The sequence below is a fragment of the Pleurodeles waltl genome, chromosome 4_1 (assembly GCF_031143425.1).
Source record: "Pleurodeles waltl isolate 20211129_DDA chromosome 4_1, aPleWal1.hap1.20221129, whole genome shotgun sequence".
In the NCBI taxonomy this organism is placed as follows: domain Eukaryota; kingdom Metazoa; phylum Chordata; class Amphibia; order Caudata; family Salamandridae; genus Pleurodeles; species Pleurodeles waltl.
In genome coordinates, this window is record NC_090442.1 from 989,298,233 (window position 1) to 989,317,710 (window position 19,478).

General features: G+C 45.2%; 1 protein-coding gene across 50 annotated transcripts in view; it reads left to right on the forward strand.

Moving 5' to 3' along the window:
* The window catches only part of LOC138288307 (mucin-19), a 1,675,551-nt gene that overhangs the window by 251,505 nt on the left and 1,404,568 nt on the right, over positions 1-19,478 (forward strand). For all 50 annotated transcript variants that reach the window (XM_069229764.1, XM_069229784.1, XM_069229763.1 and 47 more), the window contains 3 exons: positions 3,516-3,542; positions 4,534-4,560; positions 4,753-4,779. In XM_069229764.1, the coding sequence (XP_069085865.1) occupies positions 3,516-3,542; positions 4,534-4,560; positions 4,753-4,779 (81 nt within the window). The remainder of the gene's footprint in view (positions 1-3,515; positions 3,543-4,533; positions 4,561-4,752; positions 4,780-19,478) is intronic.

Consider the following 19,478-nt stretch of genomic DNA (forward strand, 5'->3'; position numbering starts at 1 on the left):
TGCATTGTGTTCTCTGTTCTGGAAATGACTGGAACCATGTAATTGTAGAGCCACAATTGTAGGCTGCTATACACAGCTATGTTCACCTGGAGGAAAGCAGCAGACAGACCTATGGGAATAAGGAAAGAGCTCCTCATCATCTGCCACTGCCAAAATGTCATCTAGTAATTATACCATTATAGTTTTGGTTGTGCTGAAGTGTTGAAGAACCTGTGTTGCAACTACCTAACAAATCATGTTGATTTAGGAACTGCTTGATATGTGAAGCAATTGCATGCTCCAGGATTTGAAAGCTAAAATAGGAAAACTAGGGGACGTTTTGAAAACTTTCTGCATCAAGAAAGGCTTATTTGAAATGCATGAGTACTGATGTCTCATGCCAATGAAGAACAAGGCCTTGTGTCATGGGTGCCATGTGTTATCTCTGGACGTTGTTTAACCTTATCAAAAATAGTTTTTTTCTTAACACCATCTTCCTTAAACACTTAGGTATTGTGCCTGCAGTATGCTTCTAGGATCATGCAGTTGTTAGTCAGATCTGGGTGTTTGAAAGCCCCTGTTAGAAGTTTGTCAAATTAATAATTTGGGGGTGATTGTTTGCACCAAGGCTTTGGTATCTGTGGGTTTAAGGTACTTGAAATGGATGGATTCAAATTATACCTTAAAGCATGGCCCTTTGTGTGAAAGTTTGGAAGATATCTCTCAGGCCATAGAAATGAATGAACAAAGCAAAAGTGATGACACTATATAAATTTCAGCCACCAGCCCCACTCACTATTATGGTCGAGGACTTTCATTATTGACTTGCTATAGAGCTTCAGGTTTGGTGGAGGGAGTACTGTGATGCTCTTAACCAACCATTGCAGAGATGACAGGGTAGCAATGAAAATCTGCATCAGAAATGTGAGAAAATCTCAGATTACCTTTTTGTTGGCTTTTATCTGGTATGTAAAGCTTTTATGGAGTCCAGTGAGTGAAGGATAGCATTTGGTGAAAGAAGGATCTCTTTGGTGGTTTCATAGATTGTCAAAGGCTCTGGTGGCAATCACATTTTGCAGAAGGTGTTTGACACTAGAAGGCAACAAGACAGTGGGGCCTTGTCATTAAGCAGCACAGGTGTGAGGAACTCCAGTGGATAGATATGGAGCTGTGTGATGATGCTAAGGTTCCTCTACCTATATTTATGTAAAATTTCACTGCAAGAACAAGTGAGACTGAATGTGATTCTAAGGGAAATGTTAGCAGTCTAACAAACAGTTATATAATTTTAATGTGATTAAGACCGAGAGAAAAAAATCATGTAAACATTTGATAATGAAACAGTACATCTGTAGTTGGTTGTAAAAATATCAATCAGAACAATACCTTGTACTTCCACTCTGATTAGCCACAGAAAGCCAAAGGTTGACCCACAGAAGCTCTTTGACATTGATCACCTGACAAATTCTTAACTAACAAATTCAGACATTTGTATCAATCAAGAACAGCTATGAGTCACATCAGAACTGTAGCTGAAGGAAGCCTTCACAATTACAAGATCATATTGTGCCAGTCCAATATTGCATCTTATAGCGTCTTTTCACAGCACAGATAGAACATACATTCTGGCATCAGAATTGTATAAATACTAGAACTTAACTGAAATGCACTGTTAATTTTCCACTACCCAAAAGAACAATTAAACTAACTACACCCTCTAAGTAGATATATAAAAAATATATAATACTGTTAAAATAATACATTGTATAGGCAGTGTATTATTAAAATAGCTTATCTAGCAAATGTAGATTTGCACCAAAGTAATTTAGCACAAGATTTATTTTAGTGGTCATTTTCAAAAGAGAGGAAGCACCGCCCTGCAGTCGAATTGGGATGAAACAACAGTCCCACTCTGGATTGAGGGCAAATCATTCGACCTTTGTGTCACACCTGAAAATGAGCAATAATAATTTTCATACAGTACAGGGCAGCACACATGCAAGGTGTGGAATGTTTGGAGAAAATAAAATATTTCTCCTTGTTAGTGCCTGCTTCAAGTCTGTGTTCAAACTCAGTCTATCTTAGTAGAGCCAGTGTTTCTTCAGATATTAGGGGCGCTTGCACTGATCCATACAAGTTACACCCAATAATACCACATTAACACAAAGTGGCGCACATCACTATTTGCACTGAGAAAAAGGCACTTTCTTGTCCAAAATACCTTTTGCATGGGAAAGTAAATACTTTTGTTTGAGTTTGGTGTGTTTTGTGTCACTTTGCGTTAGCTTACCCCAGCACAAATCCTTAGCAGAGCTTGTCCTGTGATAGCATTTAATGTATAGATATTTAGGTATGTGCACTCTTTCCCACAAGAAGGAAAATGCACTATAATAGTACATACCTTATAGAATACAAAGTGAAAAGGCCTTGTGTAGCTGTCACAAATGCCCAGAAGGAAAACAGTCCCCGTACAACTTTCAAAAAACAAAAGCCTATCCCCACATACTAAAAATCAATGGCTGGAGGTCCTCGTGAGCTTTCAGATAATAAATACATAACCTCTCAGATGCAGCCCAACAATGTAAAATAAAGTTGATCTGGATGTGGAAACTTATAGTAAAATCTTCTTTGAGGAGCTAAAATGTGGTCTTTAAACTAAAAAATCCAAAACTGACACATAACTTTACAAGATATCAAAAATTATCTCCCAACATGGGTGGAACATAACAATTTCTTCAGCAACATCCAAATTGGTCCTGCCTACTCTGGTGAGCACTAAAGAAGAAGAATTCACTTTAATGTGCATCTATACTCCCTGCTCTGTCCATGATGCTCACCTTTGGCAGTCCAAAATGCTTATACAATAATGCTCAATAACTTGCAGAGCTTCAATAATAGTCCTTAATCAATGTACTTTCTTCCTTCATAACACATTTCACCATAAAAAAGCAGCCCATCCACTTAATTACTTTGACCAACATCACATTTTGGGACCTAGAGAAGTTGGCCTTGAATTGTACTTTATTAATACCACATTGTATACCACTGGCAAATGTGTTTGAAAATCTTATCAAGGACTACCATATATATGCTGATAATGCCCAGATTCATATTAAACTATCTAATAAATCTGCATATTAGTTGCAACGCATGGATTGCCAAGTGGATGCATCAGGGCAGGATTCATTTCTGTTTGATTGACTACCCCAGAACCGTCATACGTCTGATTCACAAATACTCCATACCTTATGTGCTACACTGAATGCAAACCTGTCACCAACTCCACATGTGGACAGTAAAAAAAACAATATTCCATCAACCCTTTCCCTGCTTACTTCTAATACAACATGCGTTAATAGGTGATAGCCAACAGAAGTTGATGTAATTGGAAAGCAAACCATAATCATTTTGGATGTGACTGAAATACAGAGAAGAAGCGTTTTAAATTGATGTTCTTTCGAATGCTTTGAATTGTCATAAAGGAAGGAAATTATAAAGCATTGGTTCTAAATATGTTTGCCTATTTTTTCCTTTAGGTAAACGTGGCTCAGGTGGTCATTCCGGTACGAAAACTTTAGATTTTATTTTGTTCACAACACTTCTCTCAACTACATGCCAAATGCCCTACCAATGCCATAATTTGTACTTTACGAATGTATATCACTACATATTCTGAATTATGTAAGCGTTCCAGGCAGAAACCACAACTCTGGATATTTTATTAAAGAGCAGCAGAGAGTTGACAAATATCTTCTAGGACATCACAGTGATGTGGCATGATGCAGACATGAATTAAAAATACCCTCTTAAATTACCATCTGTCTGTCTGCCCTAATTTTTGATACATCTTGAGCTAAAGGACTGCAGGTTTTATTAGTTGAAACAAATGCCGATAGTGTGGTCAAAGACTGATACCTTTGAACAATGTTGTGGTGCTTGAATTTTTAGCATGATGTCTGGTTAAGCATGTAGGCATCATATGATACACAGCTGACAGCAATGAACAGGGCTTAGGACTTTTTTGTCTTGACTATATCAACAGAATAGCTTTGATTGGTTTAAATAAATGAAATATGCCTGGCTAGAAAATGCGTATCTCTGAATATCATGTGGAGAAATATGGTCTGGCATAAATGCTTGTTTCTAAAGGCTGTTTACAAAAATATCATCCCACGAGTGTAGGTTTTCTATCATTAACTCAAAATATATTTAAATGATGTATATGCCACAATAATGATCTCAGACAATGTCCTGACCACTGTAAACTGTATAAAGTTGAAAAGTTAACCCACCAAAAATATGATAGCATGATGAGGGAATTTTTATATTGAATTTCTAATCTCATTAGAGGTATCGGGGCTATTCTTTACAGCTCGTTAGTTGGGTTACATATACATTGTTCTGATTACACTCTCTGAGCTATGCCTGCTCTATGAACCAGTATGGGGATATGCCCTTCATCAGCTTTCTTTTAAAAGAATTACATCATTGTAACTGTTAAAAAATTCAAATTGCATACTACACTGCACTGATTTGTTTCATTTCTCCTTTCAGCTGAACATGGTAGGCGTGGTGGATCAGGTATGTAGAGGGGTTTACTTTATTTTTCCTGCTAACCACTGTTCTATAACATCGCTGGTGGTCGCTTTAACAGTAAACACCAATGATGTCATATTCTTACTTCTTACCTTTACTAGAACTACATACATATAATTGTTTAAAATTGAAATCAACTCTTTCCACTATAAATCTATACTTCATTTCTCTTTTCAGCTGAACACGGCAGCCATGGTGGATTAGGTATGTAGATGATTTTCCTTTATTTTGCCTGCTAACCACTATTTCATGACATCACTAGTGTTCACTAGTGTTCTTTTTCACAGCAAGGCAGGGATATTTAGCAACTGAGCTTGAGCATTACTGTCGAAAGAAATGCTGCATTCTTTCTACCTCCTGTAGCACCACTGGCACCAGCACTTGCACTTGGAATTCCTGCTTGTCGTCACTGGAGAGAAGCTGGTCTGCTGTAGACAAAGGTAGACCTTCCCAAAGAGTCAGCTTTATAAAGGGAAAATCTTTAGGGCATGTGATTGTATATTGCATTCGAGAAGCATGATTCAAAAATAATACTCTGCCACAAACGTGATGGATATTCCATCTGCCATATTACGATTCCCATTAGATATAATGTGATTGTAATATGATGGACGGGAGATCTGTCACATTACATGGAGTAATCCAATCTGCCAAACTCTAAATCAGGCCGTTAGTCACAACGTCAGAGGAGTGACACCTGTCTTCCAGGACATCACAGTCATGTGACATAATACAGACCTGAATTGAGAACAGCTTGTAAACAAAGAGATCTCCCTGCCCTACATGTTCTGTTTCTCTTTACTTTTTTCTCAGATCATTACAATCAGGCCTTTTGTTTTTAGCAGTTGCAACATACACATAAGGTGAAGTGAAAGACTGAAACCCTTGATATTTGTTTTTTGAGCTTTAAGCATAATAGCCAAAAATGCTATTCTTATCTCAGACCACAAATCAAAGACCTGCAAAGCAAACGTTGATGTACTGGTAATATCTACCTGCGGAAAACTAGGAGGCTTCATAAAGAATCGAGGGAGATTCTTCCTGCTGCTCTTAACAGTGACTTCTGTTATGGCCTGCAGCCAGATGTCCCTGAAAATTACATAAGAATCAGAGAGCCAGATGTACAAAAATAGGAATAGAGATTACCTAATTGTAATTGTTTGCTAATCTCAACTAGGAAATTGCTTTTTCTAATGTATGAAACTCTTTTGAGTTTCAGTAGTGATTTGTAGTAGTTTGAAAATAAACGTACCCCATGAATATTAATGAGGTAGGTTTCAATTTGTGATCCATTGAGACTCGCTGCCATCACAGGGATTGTGGACTCCTGGGGGTCAGTGGACCGCCATGTCTTTGATTGCCTTTATATAAAGAAACCTCTTTATTAAACACAGTCTGTGTTCCTTAAAGGAATTTCTTTCCTTAAGGAAAAACTGCCTGCGTTTAAAAAGAAAAAATGAAACTTTACAGTTACATTTTCTAAGTGTAGGCTGTGGTCCTTTGGACCATGGCCTGCTCTTAAAAATATTTTTCTGAGGGGCGGCGTCAAGATGGCGACGGGGGCAGACGCTCGGTGAAAGAGCTCTGCAACGGGCTACTGATTAATCCTGCTTAATCCTGTACATTTCAACATGATTGAAATAGGCACACAACTTTCTCATCCGCGGAGAGGGGGTGGACATACTAAACAGAGGAAGCCCAACCCAAGCAGGGTATTTGGCACCAGGTGGGCAAATTAAGTGGTGGAAACCAGTGAGCAGCCGCAAGGGGGAGTAGGCCAACCCCGGGAACGCGACCGAGGGTAGGTGTTTGTGCCCGCCGCCTGGTTCTGACAATAATTTGTTATGTGAACCTGGCCTACGGCCTGCATGGTCCCATGAAGCCCTGACTCAATTTGGGAGGGGTGACGAATAGGAACTATATACAGGGTCATAATGGACTCGTGTAAGTGACTGACGACACTTTTATTTTGACTGTCAGCTTCAATATGCAAGAGCTAATTTAGTTTGTAGATGGAGAAGTTTTTTCACACTAGGGCCTGAAGAATCGTCATTGGATCCTTGTGGACCGAAAAGACGCGAAACATGTCGACCCGATTCTGAGGTGGGTCTTGTAGTTTCCTGACCCCCCGTTACCAGACACGCAGTTAGAGAGTGGTTGAGCATTATCTCTACCTCACTCTCCTGAGAAAGGTTTTAATCTTGGCCTTCACCCCACACAGATGAAATAAAGATAACACATATTGAGGGTCCTGAGCCAATTTTATTTTCTTTCTATCTCTGAACTCTCCTTTTGTCCTCTCCCCCTACTCACTTGCGGGATAGTGTGGCATCATCGAGAAAAAGATCTCCGGCAAAGAGCCCCCCAATGGGTGGTGCCCGTCAAACATTGCAGCGCCGGTCTGACGAGGAGCTCGTCCGATGATGAAGCATGACACCCAACTGGGTGTGTGAGGACTCTTGCTCCTATTAAATAGGACCTTCCTATACTCACCCTATCTCTCCTTTTCCTTGAGGAACAGTGTATGGCATTATCTGTAACTTTCATTGGAGGGTATACACTGGACCTTTAACACTCCTCATCCCCCCGTTTTTTTATATGGGCTCTCTATAGAGCCCACCCACTAGCAGATGCATCCCAAATAGTGGAATATTTAGCGGGAGTGTAGGTCCAGTGCTTGACGGCTTAGGATTATGGCGGTGCGGTTACCGCCGAATGACCGCACCGCAGTCAAAAGACCGCGGCGGCCATTCTGGCTTTCCCGCTGGGACGGCGGGCGACCGCCAAAAGGCCGCCCGCCGGCCCAGCGGGAAAGACCCAGCAACGATGAAGCCGGCTCAGAATGGAGCCGGCGGAGTTGCTGGGGTACGACGGGTGCAGTGGCACCCGTCGCGATTTTCAGTGTCTGCTTTGCAGACACTGAAAATAATTATGGGGCCCTGTGAGGGGGCCCCTGCACTGCCCATGCCAGTGGCATGGGCAGTGCAGGGGCCCCCAGGGGCCCCACTACACCCGTTCCCGCCATCCTGTTCCTGGCGGTATTTACCGCCAGGACCAGGATGGCAGGAAGGGGGTCGGAATCCCCATGGCGGTGCTGCAAGCAGCGCCGCCATGGCGGATTCCTTGGGCCAGGGGTAAACCGGCAGGAAACCGCCGGTTGCCCTTTTCTGACCGCGGCTTTATCGCCGCGGTCAGAATGGCCCAGGAAGCACCGCCAGCCTGTTGTCGGTGCTTCCGCGGTCCCCGGCCCTGGCGGTCATGGACCGTCAGGGTCGGAATGACCCCCTATGTGTCCCTCGAGGGGGAAATAGACCTGTTGGAGGTTAAAGCGGCAATAGGCAAATTAAAATTGGGCAAGACACCAGGCCTTAAAAGTATTTCAATAGAACTCCTCAAGAAGAATGCTGACGTCCTGAGTCTATACCTACATAACATGTTTATCGAAGCCAGGGAGCAGGTTGTTCCTCCGCCAGTCCTCTGCAGGGCCACAATGGTGGTGATCCCGAAGGCCAGGAAACCCCAAAGAAAAAGGGGCTGTTATCGCTTGATCTCCCTCCTCAACATCAAGACAAAGATTCAAGAATAAATACTCGTAACAAAACTGAAAGCAGTCATGACCCCCCGACCCACCAGACCTAATCAGGCTTTATGCCCAAGAGGTCAACAAGGTTTCACCTCCACAGGCTCCATAACTGGTTGGATGAGGTGAGGGCAAGGGAGGAACCCCACAAATTACTGAAGGGCAAAAAGACATTTCACACTGTTCATTAACCTTCATGGTGCAAGCTCTGGAGAAATTCCGTTACAGACCCAAATTTCTGGCGTGGATAGCGCTGTTATACAAAAATTCAATAGCTATGGTCCGAGTAAATGGAATAACATGAGCAGACTTTCCCATTGAGAGGACTCTCTGACAGGGGTGACCCCTCTCCCCACTGCTGTTTGCCCCCATGTTGGAACTCCTGGCCTGCATAGTTCGCTCCCACCCAGACGTTTCTGGCTTCTGCATATACGAGGGGGAGGAACAAGAGAACTTTTTTTTTGTATGCTGATGATGTCCTACTGTGCGTCACCCACCCAAATGAGACATTGAATGGGGTGTTTAGAATACTTGAGAAATACAGAGCCCACTCCGGCTCCAGGATAAATTGGACCAAATCAAGCCTATATCCAGTGTAGGGTGACCTGGAGCAGCTGATCTTCCAGGCAGCCAGTGCAATTATAAGGAGGGATTTAAATATTTGAGGATATTTGTGTTGTTGGTCCGGGAACACAGCCTTGACTGAAACATCCAGACAGTCCTCGCAGAGTTTTATGGAGATGTAGAGAGATGAAGGAACTTGCCAGTAACACTAACATGCAGGGCTACCATTTACAAGATGATCACTCTACCAAGACTACTATATGTTCTTCAGAAAACATAAGTCAGGGTTCCAGGAGAAACATTAACCAGAGTTGAAGGAGAAGTCTGCAGGTTGCTGTGAAATGAGAAGCACTCACATGTGTCTTTAAAGATGCTCCAGTGCAATCCCTACAATGGGGGGATAGCCCTCACAAACATAGGACATGATACTGGGTGGTGCAACCCATCGCTATTAATGATTGGGAGCATGCGCCGTGGTACCACCCCGCATACATGCCGGAGAGAAGCCAGTTCCAACGCAGATCACAAATATACTACCTGCATGGGCCGAAAGGGGTGATGAGATTGCTGATGCCCACACAGTTAATCATAGAGCCCTGGGTGGAGGGGAAGCGTATGGGATGGCATGCAAAACTGACATGCGGAAACCCCCATGGGGGGATTCCCACCTGAGGGGAATTGGGAAACTCTGATGCTTTGGAGCATGGGACACAATGGGTGTTACAAGACTGGGTGACCTGCTTGAGAACGTTTGACTTCCTGCAAATGGAATATCAACTGGCTCCCTCACAACATTATAAATACATACAACTTACACACGCCTGGCAGGTGGAGAAACTTGATCAAACAGAGCTCCCTGACTATGCCCCTCTAGAGGGGAGACTTCTCCAAGGGCAACTGGAAAGGAAAGCAGTCTCCTGGACATACAAGGCAATCATCAACAACATATTGGACACAAAGAAATTGAGAGAAAGATAGAAGGGGAAGTTGGGTGAGATTGACGACACAGACTGGGAGGCAGCCCTAATGCACTTGTGGGAGGTGATTATCAAACCCGGCTATGGTTAATCCAATATAAGATCCTCCACAGGGTATACTATGGAAAGGCACACCTATACCAGTTTGGGAGGACATCATCACCAAGCTGTTTACGGTGTGTGGCAGATAGAGGAATGTGCCTGCCTACACTCTGGGATTGCCTACACATTCAAACCTACTTGTCAATCATCCTGAGTGAACTGGGAGCAATACTAGGGGAAGAGTTCCCAGCAGATCCTAAGTATGTCCTGCTGGGTATACCTACCAACATAGACATACCACGACTCAAGCTCCATTTTAGTAATTTGAGCCTCGTGGTGGCCAAGAGAGATGTGGCTTAAAGCAGAGACCCTAACAATCAGGGAATGGAGGGCAGGAATGGACCTATGTATGGTGGCAGAAAAAGTAACATATAAAACTAGATGTTGCCCGAAACAAAAATGTAAGATTTGGGGTCCCTGGAGGGTATACTACAATATTAACCCCTTGGGTGCCCAGGATGAGGTGATCTCGTCCTCAGCGCGGGTTCCCCGGTGCAGAGGATGAGACCATCTCGTCCTTCTATGGGCCCCCAGGGGGAGCGAGGACGAGACCACCTCGTCCTGCTATGGGCCCCCAGGGGGAGCACTAGCGCTACCCCAATGTCCAGGCACCCCCCTCCCCTGGGCAGGGATAGAAGGGGAATCGCTTCCCCTTCCACCCGTGACCCTCCTGTCGCGTCTGATGACGAAAGCGCGCTGACCTCATCAGAGGCCTTCCCTCTGGCGCTGGAAGCTCAGCTTCCATCGCCGATCGGAGGAGAAATGCAAAGCATTTCTCCTCCGATCACATAGAGGGGGCAGAGAAGCCTGAAAGGAGAGAAAATGCCTTTCCTCTCCTTTCAGGCTTCTCTGAGCATTTCGGCTGCCCGATCGTGATGCGATCGGGCAGCCGAAATGCCACTAGACACCAGGGATTTCTTTTTTTGGTACATTTACTGATAAGGGGAGCGGCCCCTTGGGCAAGGGCCGCTCCTCGGCGGCAATTTATTTCTTGGCATTTCTGCCCCCCCTGGGGGCAGATAGGCCGATCTGCCCCCGGGGGGGGGGGAAAGAAATCCACTAGACACCAGGGAAAATACTTTTGTTTTTTGTTTTTTTATGTTTGAGGAGCGGACACTTGCGCAAGGGTCGCTCGGGGGGGGTCAAATTTTTATTAGGCCATTTCTGCCCCCAAGGGGGGCAGAAACCACTGGACACTAGGGAATATATTTTTTTGTTAGCTATTTGAAGTAAGGGCAGCCTCTTGGGGGCAAATTATTTCTAGTCCATTCCTGCCCCCCCCCGGGGGCAGATCGGCCTAATATAATTAGGCCGATCTGCCCCATCCACTAGACAGCAGGGATAATTTATTTTATTGTTTTTTTTTATTTTTTTATGTTTGGGGAGCGACCCCTTGGGCAAGGGTCGCTCCGGGGGGGGGGGGGGGGGAACAATCATTATTAGGCCATTTCTGCACCCCCTGGGGGCAGATCTGCTTTGCGGTCTGCCCCGGGGGCGGGGGCGGGGCCAGGAACCACTAGACACCAGGGAATATTTTTTTGTGTGGGCTATTTCAAGTAAAGGAGCGGCCCCTTGGGCAACAGCCCCCGCACACTAAAACATCTTATCCCATGGCAAGCAAGAGGACATTTGATTATTTTTGTTTTTTGTTTTACATTTGGGCCATGAGAGCTTGGTAACTCTCAAAATCGTCCCACTTGGAATGGTGAGGGCTGCACTATTTTTTACTTTGGGACGCTGCCATGTAGAAAAATCCACAAGACCTAGACACATCTGAAAACTAAACATGTGGTTGATTCCAGGGTGGTGTGCTTCACATGCCTCCCTGCACCATTTCCTTACCCTCAATGCCCTGTAAACCTGCAACTTTGCTGGAAAGCACACATTTTTCCCACATTTTTGTGATGGAATCTTCTGAAATCTGCAGTAATCCACAAATTCCTACCACCCAGCATTGTCTCATTTATACCAATAAAAATTCTGCTGCACTTGTCAGCCTAAAAAATTTTTTTTTCAAAATGCCCTTTTGGACCCACTTTGGTTCCCCCTCAATTTTGACGTGTTTTTGGCTCTTCCCTGTAACAAACACTTGGCCCACCTACACAAGTGAGGTATCATTGTTACCGGGAGACTGAGGGGAACGTTGGTTGGTAGGAAATTTGTCCCGGTGCAGTGATCCCACACAGAAATGTGGGAAAATTGGATTTTTTTGCCACATTTGCGGTTTGCTGAGGATTCTGGGTAAGAAAATATTGGGGGATCCACGCAAGTCACACCTCCCTTGACTCCCTCGGGTGTCTAGTTTTCAGAAATGTCTGGATTTGGTAGGTTTCCCAAGATCCCTGCTGAGCCCAGGACCAAAAACGCAGGTGCCCCCCCCAGCAAAAACAGGTCGTTTTCTATTTGATAATTTTGATGTGTCCAGATAGTGTTTTGGGGCATTTCCTGTTGCGAGCACAAGGCCTACCCACACAAGTGAGGTACCATTTTTATCGGGAGACTTGGGGGAACGCTGGGTGGAAGGAAATTTGTGGCTCCTCTCAGATTCCACAACTTTCTGTCACCGAAATGTGAGGAAAAAGTATTTTTTAGCCACATTTTGAGGTTTGCAAAGGATTCTGGGTAACAGAACCTGATGAGAGCCCCACAAGTCACCCTATCGTGGATTCCCCTAGGTCTCTAGTTTTCAAAAATGCACAGGTCTGGTAGGTTTCCCTAGGTACCAGCTGAGCTAGAGGCCACAATCCACAGATAGGCACTTTGCAAAAAACACCTCTGTTTTCTTTGAGAAAATGTGATGTGTCCACTTTGTGTTTTGGGGCATTTCCTGTTGCGGGCACTAGGCCTACCCATACATGCGAGGTACCATTTTTATCGGGAGACTTGGGGGAACAAAGAATAGCAAAATAAGTGTTATTGCCCCTTGTCTTTCTCTACATTTTTTCCTTCCAAATATAAGACAGTGTGTAAAAAAGACATCTATTTGAGAAATGCCCTGTAATTCACATGCTAGTATGGGCACCCCAGAATTCAGAGATGTGCAAATAACCACTGCTCCTCAACACCTTATCCTGTGCCCATTTTGGAAATACAAAGGTTTTCTTGATACCTATTTTTGACTCTTTATATTTCAGCAAATGAATTGCTGTATACCCGGTATAGAATGAAAACCCACTGCCAGGTGTAGCTCATTTATTGGCTCTGGGTACCTAGGATTATTGATGAACCTACAAGCCTTATATATCCCGCAACCAGAAGAGTCCAGCAGACGTAACAGTATATTGCTTTTAAAAATCTGACACCGCAGGAAAAAGTTACAGAGTAAAACGTAGAGAAAAATGGCAGTTTTTTTCACCTCAATTTCAATATTTTCTTATTTAAGTTGTTATTGTCTGCAGGAAACCCTTGTAGGACCTAACCAAATTACCCATTGCTGAATTCAGAATGTTGTCTACTTTTCAGAAATGTTTAGGTTTCTGTGATCCAGCATTGGTTTCACACCCATTTCTGTCACTGACTGGAAGGAGGCTGAAAGCACAAACAATCGTAAAAATGGGAGATGTCCCAGTAAAATGCCAAAATTGTGTTGAAAAATTGGGTTTTCTGATTCAAGTCTGCCTGTTCCTGAAAGCTGGGAAGCTGGTGATTTTAGCACTGCAAACCCTTTGTTGATGCCAATTTCCGGGGAAAAACCACAAGCCTTCTTCTGCAGCCCTTTTTTCCATTTCTTTAAAAAAAAAAAAAAAAAATTCACTTTATTTTGGCTAATTTCTTGGTCTCCTTCAGGGGAACCCACAAAGTCCGGGTACCTCTAGAATCCCTAGGATGTTGGAAAAAAAGACGCACATTTGGTGTGGGTGGCTTATGTGGACAAAACATTATGAGGGCCTAAGCGAGAACTATTCCAAATAGGCAAAAATAGGCCTGGCACAGGAGGGGGAAAAGGCCTGGCAGCGAAGGGGTTAAAGAAGAGGAAGTGGGGGAGAGTCACCCTCTGACATGGATGCAATACTCCTGACTAGAGATGGGCCCAGCGTATAACTTCCTCAGAGGCTGCGGGTCAATTAAGTGCAAATTAATCCTTTCCACTGGCCCAAATCTTCTTGCCAAACTCTTTTCTTTCTTTTTGTGGCAGCTATGACCCCACACCCTCTGGAGCACTCCCTGACGTCAGAGGCTGGTGGCAGCAGCGGCTCTGAGCAGCAGCTGGAGGTGCCAGAGCTGTTGCGGGGCAGCAGTGGAGCACCCGCCAGCATCTCCCACAGGGGCCGGGATCCCGTGGCCTGTTGATGGCAGCGGAGAAACCTGCGCATCTGTCGGCTCCTGCAGAGCCAGCCTAGGAACTGCCGGAGAAGTCAGCTGAGTGAAGACTGGCTCTGCTCATCAAGAAAAAGTGGGCTGCTGCACTGTGCTTGAAGAAAGCGCAACTAGTGCCCCGGAGCACCCTGCTACGAGCTTTGCACCACAGACGGAGGTCTCCCTTCACAGGAGCCTGGCAGCATGAAGATCGAGTTTGCCACCTTAAACATCCACCTGTCCTGCAGGCTCCAGACCGCTGTTGTCTTCCAGTGGGTCTTCTTGTTCCTACTGCTAGGGAATTGGTCATAGAGAAGAGAAACACCTGTGCAGACATGTGTGACATCGTACAGAGAGAAGAGGAGAGCCTTGAGAGAAGGGGATTCGAAGTCCCAGCAGGCCCAGCAGGCCCTCGGAGAAGGCGGGGCACCAACACCATGAGGCAGTGCTAGGAAAGCACTGAGGAAGCCCCGCAGTGCAGATGTGCTTTACCAGCAGTGAGAGATGGGGACTTGAAGTCCCAGCAGGCCCTCATGAAAGGGCTGAGCACTGACACCATGAGGCAGTGCTAGGAAAGCACTGAGGGAGCCCTGCAGCGAGGCACACGCTTTACCAGCCGTGAGAGAAGGGGACTCAAACTCCCAGCAGTCCCAGCAAGCCCTCGGGCGAGGGTGGAGCACCGGCACTGTGGGACAGTGCTAGAAAAGCACTGAGGGAGCCCGCAGCGCAGGACGCCTGTTGGCTGCGTCTGGGCAAAGCCTGGGCCAAAGGTGGGCCTGTCCTTGCCCGTCAGTGGCCGGAAAAGGCTGTGCTGGGCCACCCATCTGATACTCAGCAATGTAGGGTGAGTGAGAGCTAAAGCCTTTCACTACCACTATCCTCCTTAACTCTATGACAGAGAGGGTGCTCTGTCTCTCCCTCCCGTAGTAGTAAATATTCATTTGGGTGTATAGGTCCTGTGAGATAGCTGGTCAAACCAACAGGATGGGCAGGAAGGGGACCTTGCAGAATGGGGATCAGGGTGCGGAGGGGAAGGGATCATCAAATTCAACGCTAGGTTCCTTTCTTACCTGAGCGGTTGGGATGTTTGCGAAGGAGATAGACCTGGCTGAGAGACGGCTCTCACCAGTGATGAGTGATTGGCAGCGAGTACCACCTAATGTTGAGGTCCTTGAGATTTCTGTTAATGAAGACCGGCAGCTACCTGCAGGGCAGGCAGCTCTATCCATATCTCTCCCAGTAGTGGGGAAAAATGGGTTGAAGGACTTACCTAGGATTAGTAAGAGGATTTTGTCTGATTCTCTGGCCCCCCACCCAAGAGGAAAAAACTTCAGAGGAAATCCGGGAAAAAATCTAAAGTTACATTACCAGAAATTTTGTACTGTTCTGATATCCAGGAAGGTTCTGATGCAGGACTGTGCCTAGCTTGCTCCCTGTTTTGAGATTCTTTTGTTAAAAATTAAGGAGCTGATTGAGGTAGGCTTGGTCCTGAAAAAAGGAAAACTGCAGGTCTTGGAACCCGCAATATCCCGTATGAGCGGCAGGGGGAGGCCAGATATGGTATCAATAAACCCTGGGCCTTTGGATCCCGTGTGTCATGGTCCCACAGACAAGGAGGAGACTTTGTTGGTGGTTAACCCGAGAGCACAGGAGAGAGGAACCCTACAGCCCTTGTATCGCTCTAATTTAGGGATCCTGGTAAAGGGCATAAAGATGGCCCGGGCAAATTTGTGGACAGATGCAAGGGATACAGGCAGACTTGTGGGAGAGCTGGGAGCGGGCCTGGTGAGAAAGCGGCAGTGTCACAAGAACAGAGGCAAAACTCACATCCTGACAATGGCCTCCCATTTGTCTGCTTGGAGCTTCCTCCTGATTGTGTCCCCCTATGTGGCCATACTTACAAATGTTCCACCTTTAGTGCTAATTGTGAGTGAATCAGTGGATCAACTAAAAAACAAGACAGGACACTGGTTGGGCAAAAATTGTGATTTTAATTGTAAGGATTTGAGGGATATTTTGCTTGTTAGTAGGATTGGGTGGGTGAGCCCAGGTGGGCCCCCAGGCAAAGGAAGGTAATGGAAACTGTATCATTGTACATTGCAGATATCCAGGGTTGGTACAACGACTTCTCTCGACATGGTATACGGCTCCCCATGGAAATGGAAAGATTGGTATGGTTCCCCTTGGTTTTCTCTATAGGCGTACTCGGCACATAGATAGATGTTGAGCCAGGGGTTCCGGCAATCTGCAGGAGAAGACGCAGCCACCTAGATTGGAATTCAGAATTACCAGAAGCACTGATTTGGAGGAGAATGACTGATGGTATGATGAGGGGGTTCCCGTTGCACACGAGGAAAGGGGCAAGGTAGCTCCATTGTGGCCCTTAAATGCAGCCTTAGGTTTTAAGGGGTGGGTGAGATAACCTCCGTGACCTGTCTAAATTCCTTGAATGTGGCAGGGTATGACTCCAAGCTTCAAGATGGGCAATGGGTTAATTTTGTGGTAGAGTACGATTTCATTTCACTCCAGGAGACCTGGTCAGAAGGAGAAGTGGTTTGGAATGGCTTTCAAAGGTTTGCAGTGCTGGCTGAGTGGTCGTTTGGTGGCCGTCCAAAAGGGGGTTTAGTCACCTTGGTTCGGTCTTCCGAGATAGTGAAAGCATACCTTATAAATTGTAATCATCTGGGTCTCCTCAATATTTGGGTAGTCTTTCCAAACAAGTATTATGTTTTTCTGATAAATTTCTATAATGCAGTATGGGACTCCGGTTGCCAGATTGGGCCCCTTTTTTCAGTGTTGCAGATACTGAGGGGAAGAGTGGAGGTGTGTGGTATGGAAGTTTGTGGACTTTAATGCGAAGATAGGGGTGTACTGCACAGTGGTGAATCCCTTTGAGTTGGATAACAGTGTGCAAGTCATTTAGGGAACACAGGATGTAAGGGGAAGATCCCTCATCAAGGGGATATAGAGTCTGGAATTGTTGAATATGTGTGACCTGGAGTTTGCAAGTGAATCCCAGGTACCAACCTTTGTCGGGAGAGTGGCTGGGACGACAGTCGACTATATTTTGTATCTCCTTCACTGAGAAATCTGGTCCGGCACGGTAAGGTCATAAGGCAGTATCTTAGTTATAATAACCCTCTGAATGTGTCTATAAACTTCCCATACAACATGTGTAAACCTGTGTTCTGAGGTCCGGTAGCTGTGAGAATAAAGGATCAGGGACTAAGAATTGGATGGAGACAGGCAAACATTCCACAGGTAGTGGAGAGAGTGGTGAGCCAGAATCTAACTTTGATAACAGGGACCATTCTGGCTGCGTCCCCCCCATCGGGGGATGTTATTGTGGTGGTGACCAGACTAAATGAAGCCATTTAAGAATGTATGTTTAAAGCTGAAAAGCCTACTCCTAAGCTTCACGGATGTTGGTTCATTAAGCCCTGCTATGAGGCGAGGAAATCCCTGAAGAAGGCTTTAAAGGCCCAACTGAGAGGTAAGATTTACCTGAGTGTTACATAAAAGAAAACAGCAGCTAAAGAAGCAGGCCTGGGAGGATCTGGAACATGCGTCGCACACCAAGGACTCAGCCATGTTCTGGAAAATCGTAAATAGGGGTGTCTTTGGGACAGAAACGACTGCAGGGCTGGGCTGCCATTTCTGCAGGGTTTTTATGGGGGGTACCCAAGGGGAGGAAATGGATGAGCTACATGGACATACCCCTAACCTGGCTATTAGATTTACTCTTAATGAGGTGTGGGAGGCTACACAGGACAGCTGTAGCCATAAAGCACCAGGCCCAGATGCCAATCCTATGGATCTATACAAATGCTGCCCTCAGCTGTCGGCAACCATGCTGCTCAATGTTCTAAATATGGCAGTCAGAGTAGGGATCTTGCCCTTTGGGAAATCAGCGTGCATTGTTCCCGTAAATAAAAAAGGAATCCAGATCCCAAAACCTACCGCACAATCTCACTCCTAGACCCCTCAGTGAAAATCTTGGGGCGAATAGTTTTAAGACGCATTGAGGACTGGATGGATGGGAATGATGTGCTGAGCAGGGTCCAGTATGGCTTTAGGGAAGGGCTTGGAACTCAAGAGCAGTGTTTAAATTTGCTTATGCTGATTGGTAAATATACGCAGGCAAAGAAGGGTACCCTGTACCTTGCCTTCATGGATCTTAGCTGCGCATTTGATAAGGTGAACCGTAGTAAGCTATGGGAAAGGCTAACCTTGATGGGCTTGGAGCCCCAAATTGTGGAACTGCTCCATTACTGACATTCGGAACCAAATGCAACTGTGAGGTTCGGAATGGAGGGAGAATGCACAGAATCTTTTGGGTTTAGAAGGGGTGTAAGACAGGGGTCTGTTCTGGCCTCCCCCTTTTTCTCTTATATACTAATGGGCTGCACAATTTTCTGGTGCAAAAATGTAAGGATGTTCCCAAAATAAGTGGAAAGAGTGTCCTAGTCCTGATATATGTGGATGTTGCGGTACTTATGGCTAGGACCATGAACGGTCTCCGCGAGGTGGTAAGGGCGTATGATAAATTTTTGTCTGACTTGAACTTGGAAGTTAATGGCAGTAAGTCACAATTCATGGTTTGTGGTAAACCAAGGAGTAAAGTGGGTGTGGTAAAGATCAATGGCCAATGTATTAGCCGTATCCAGGAATTTCCCTATCTGGGGTAACTTTTGACAATAAAGGTACATGGAAGCCCTGCATCTCAAGAAGGTCTGCACGTTTCACAGCTGCTGTAGAAGCTACCTTTGAGTTTGCCTCAAGCGTGGGGAGTAAACCCATACAGCCCCTGCTTGACACAAATGCCTCCCGGTCTTAACGTATGGGGCAGCACTCTGGGGCTATTCGGGAAGTAAGGCTCCCCTGACAGAGGAAAATCACTTCTGCAAGAAGGCTGTTGGGGGTGGGACAAAATACCTCCTGGTTTTGTATACTTGAGGAACTGAATTTGGAGTTCAAAGACAATGCTATTAAGATGGTGCCCTTTTTGCTGTGGATCTCAATTTGGTTAAATGAGTGTGCCTCCTTAAATAGGGAAATCCTGCTTGACTGTATGGCATGCGATCATGCATTGGACATTCCCTGGCTGTCTTATACAAAAGAACTCACTGCATCTCTTGGTCGCCTAGAAATGTTTAATGCCCCAGAATGTTTAACCCTCTCTGATAAATGTGGGCAAAGGAAAACCTTATTAATATTCTAGGAGCCAAGAGGGAGGCAGTGAAATTAAAGAAACAATCAGTAAGGGATTTCCTAATATTAAAGTTGACGATGGGTCCAGAGTTGTATTTCTTGATGGTGCAGAATGTATGGGAAAGGACACTTATTTTGCGCTTCCGCTTTGGAGTAATTAGATGTAATTTGTG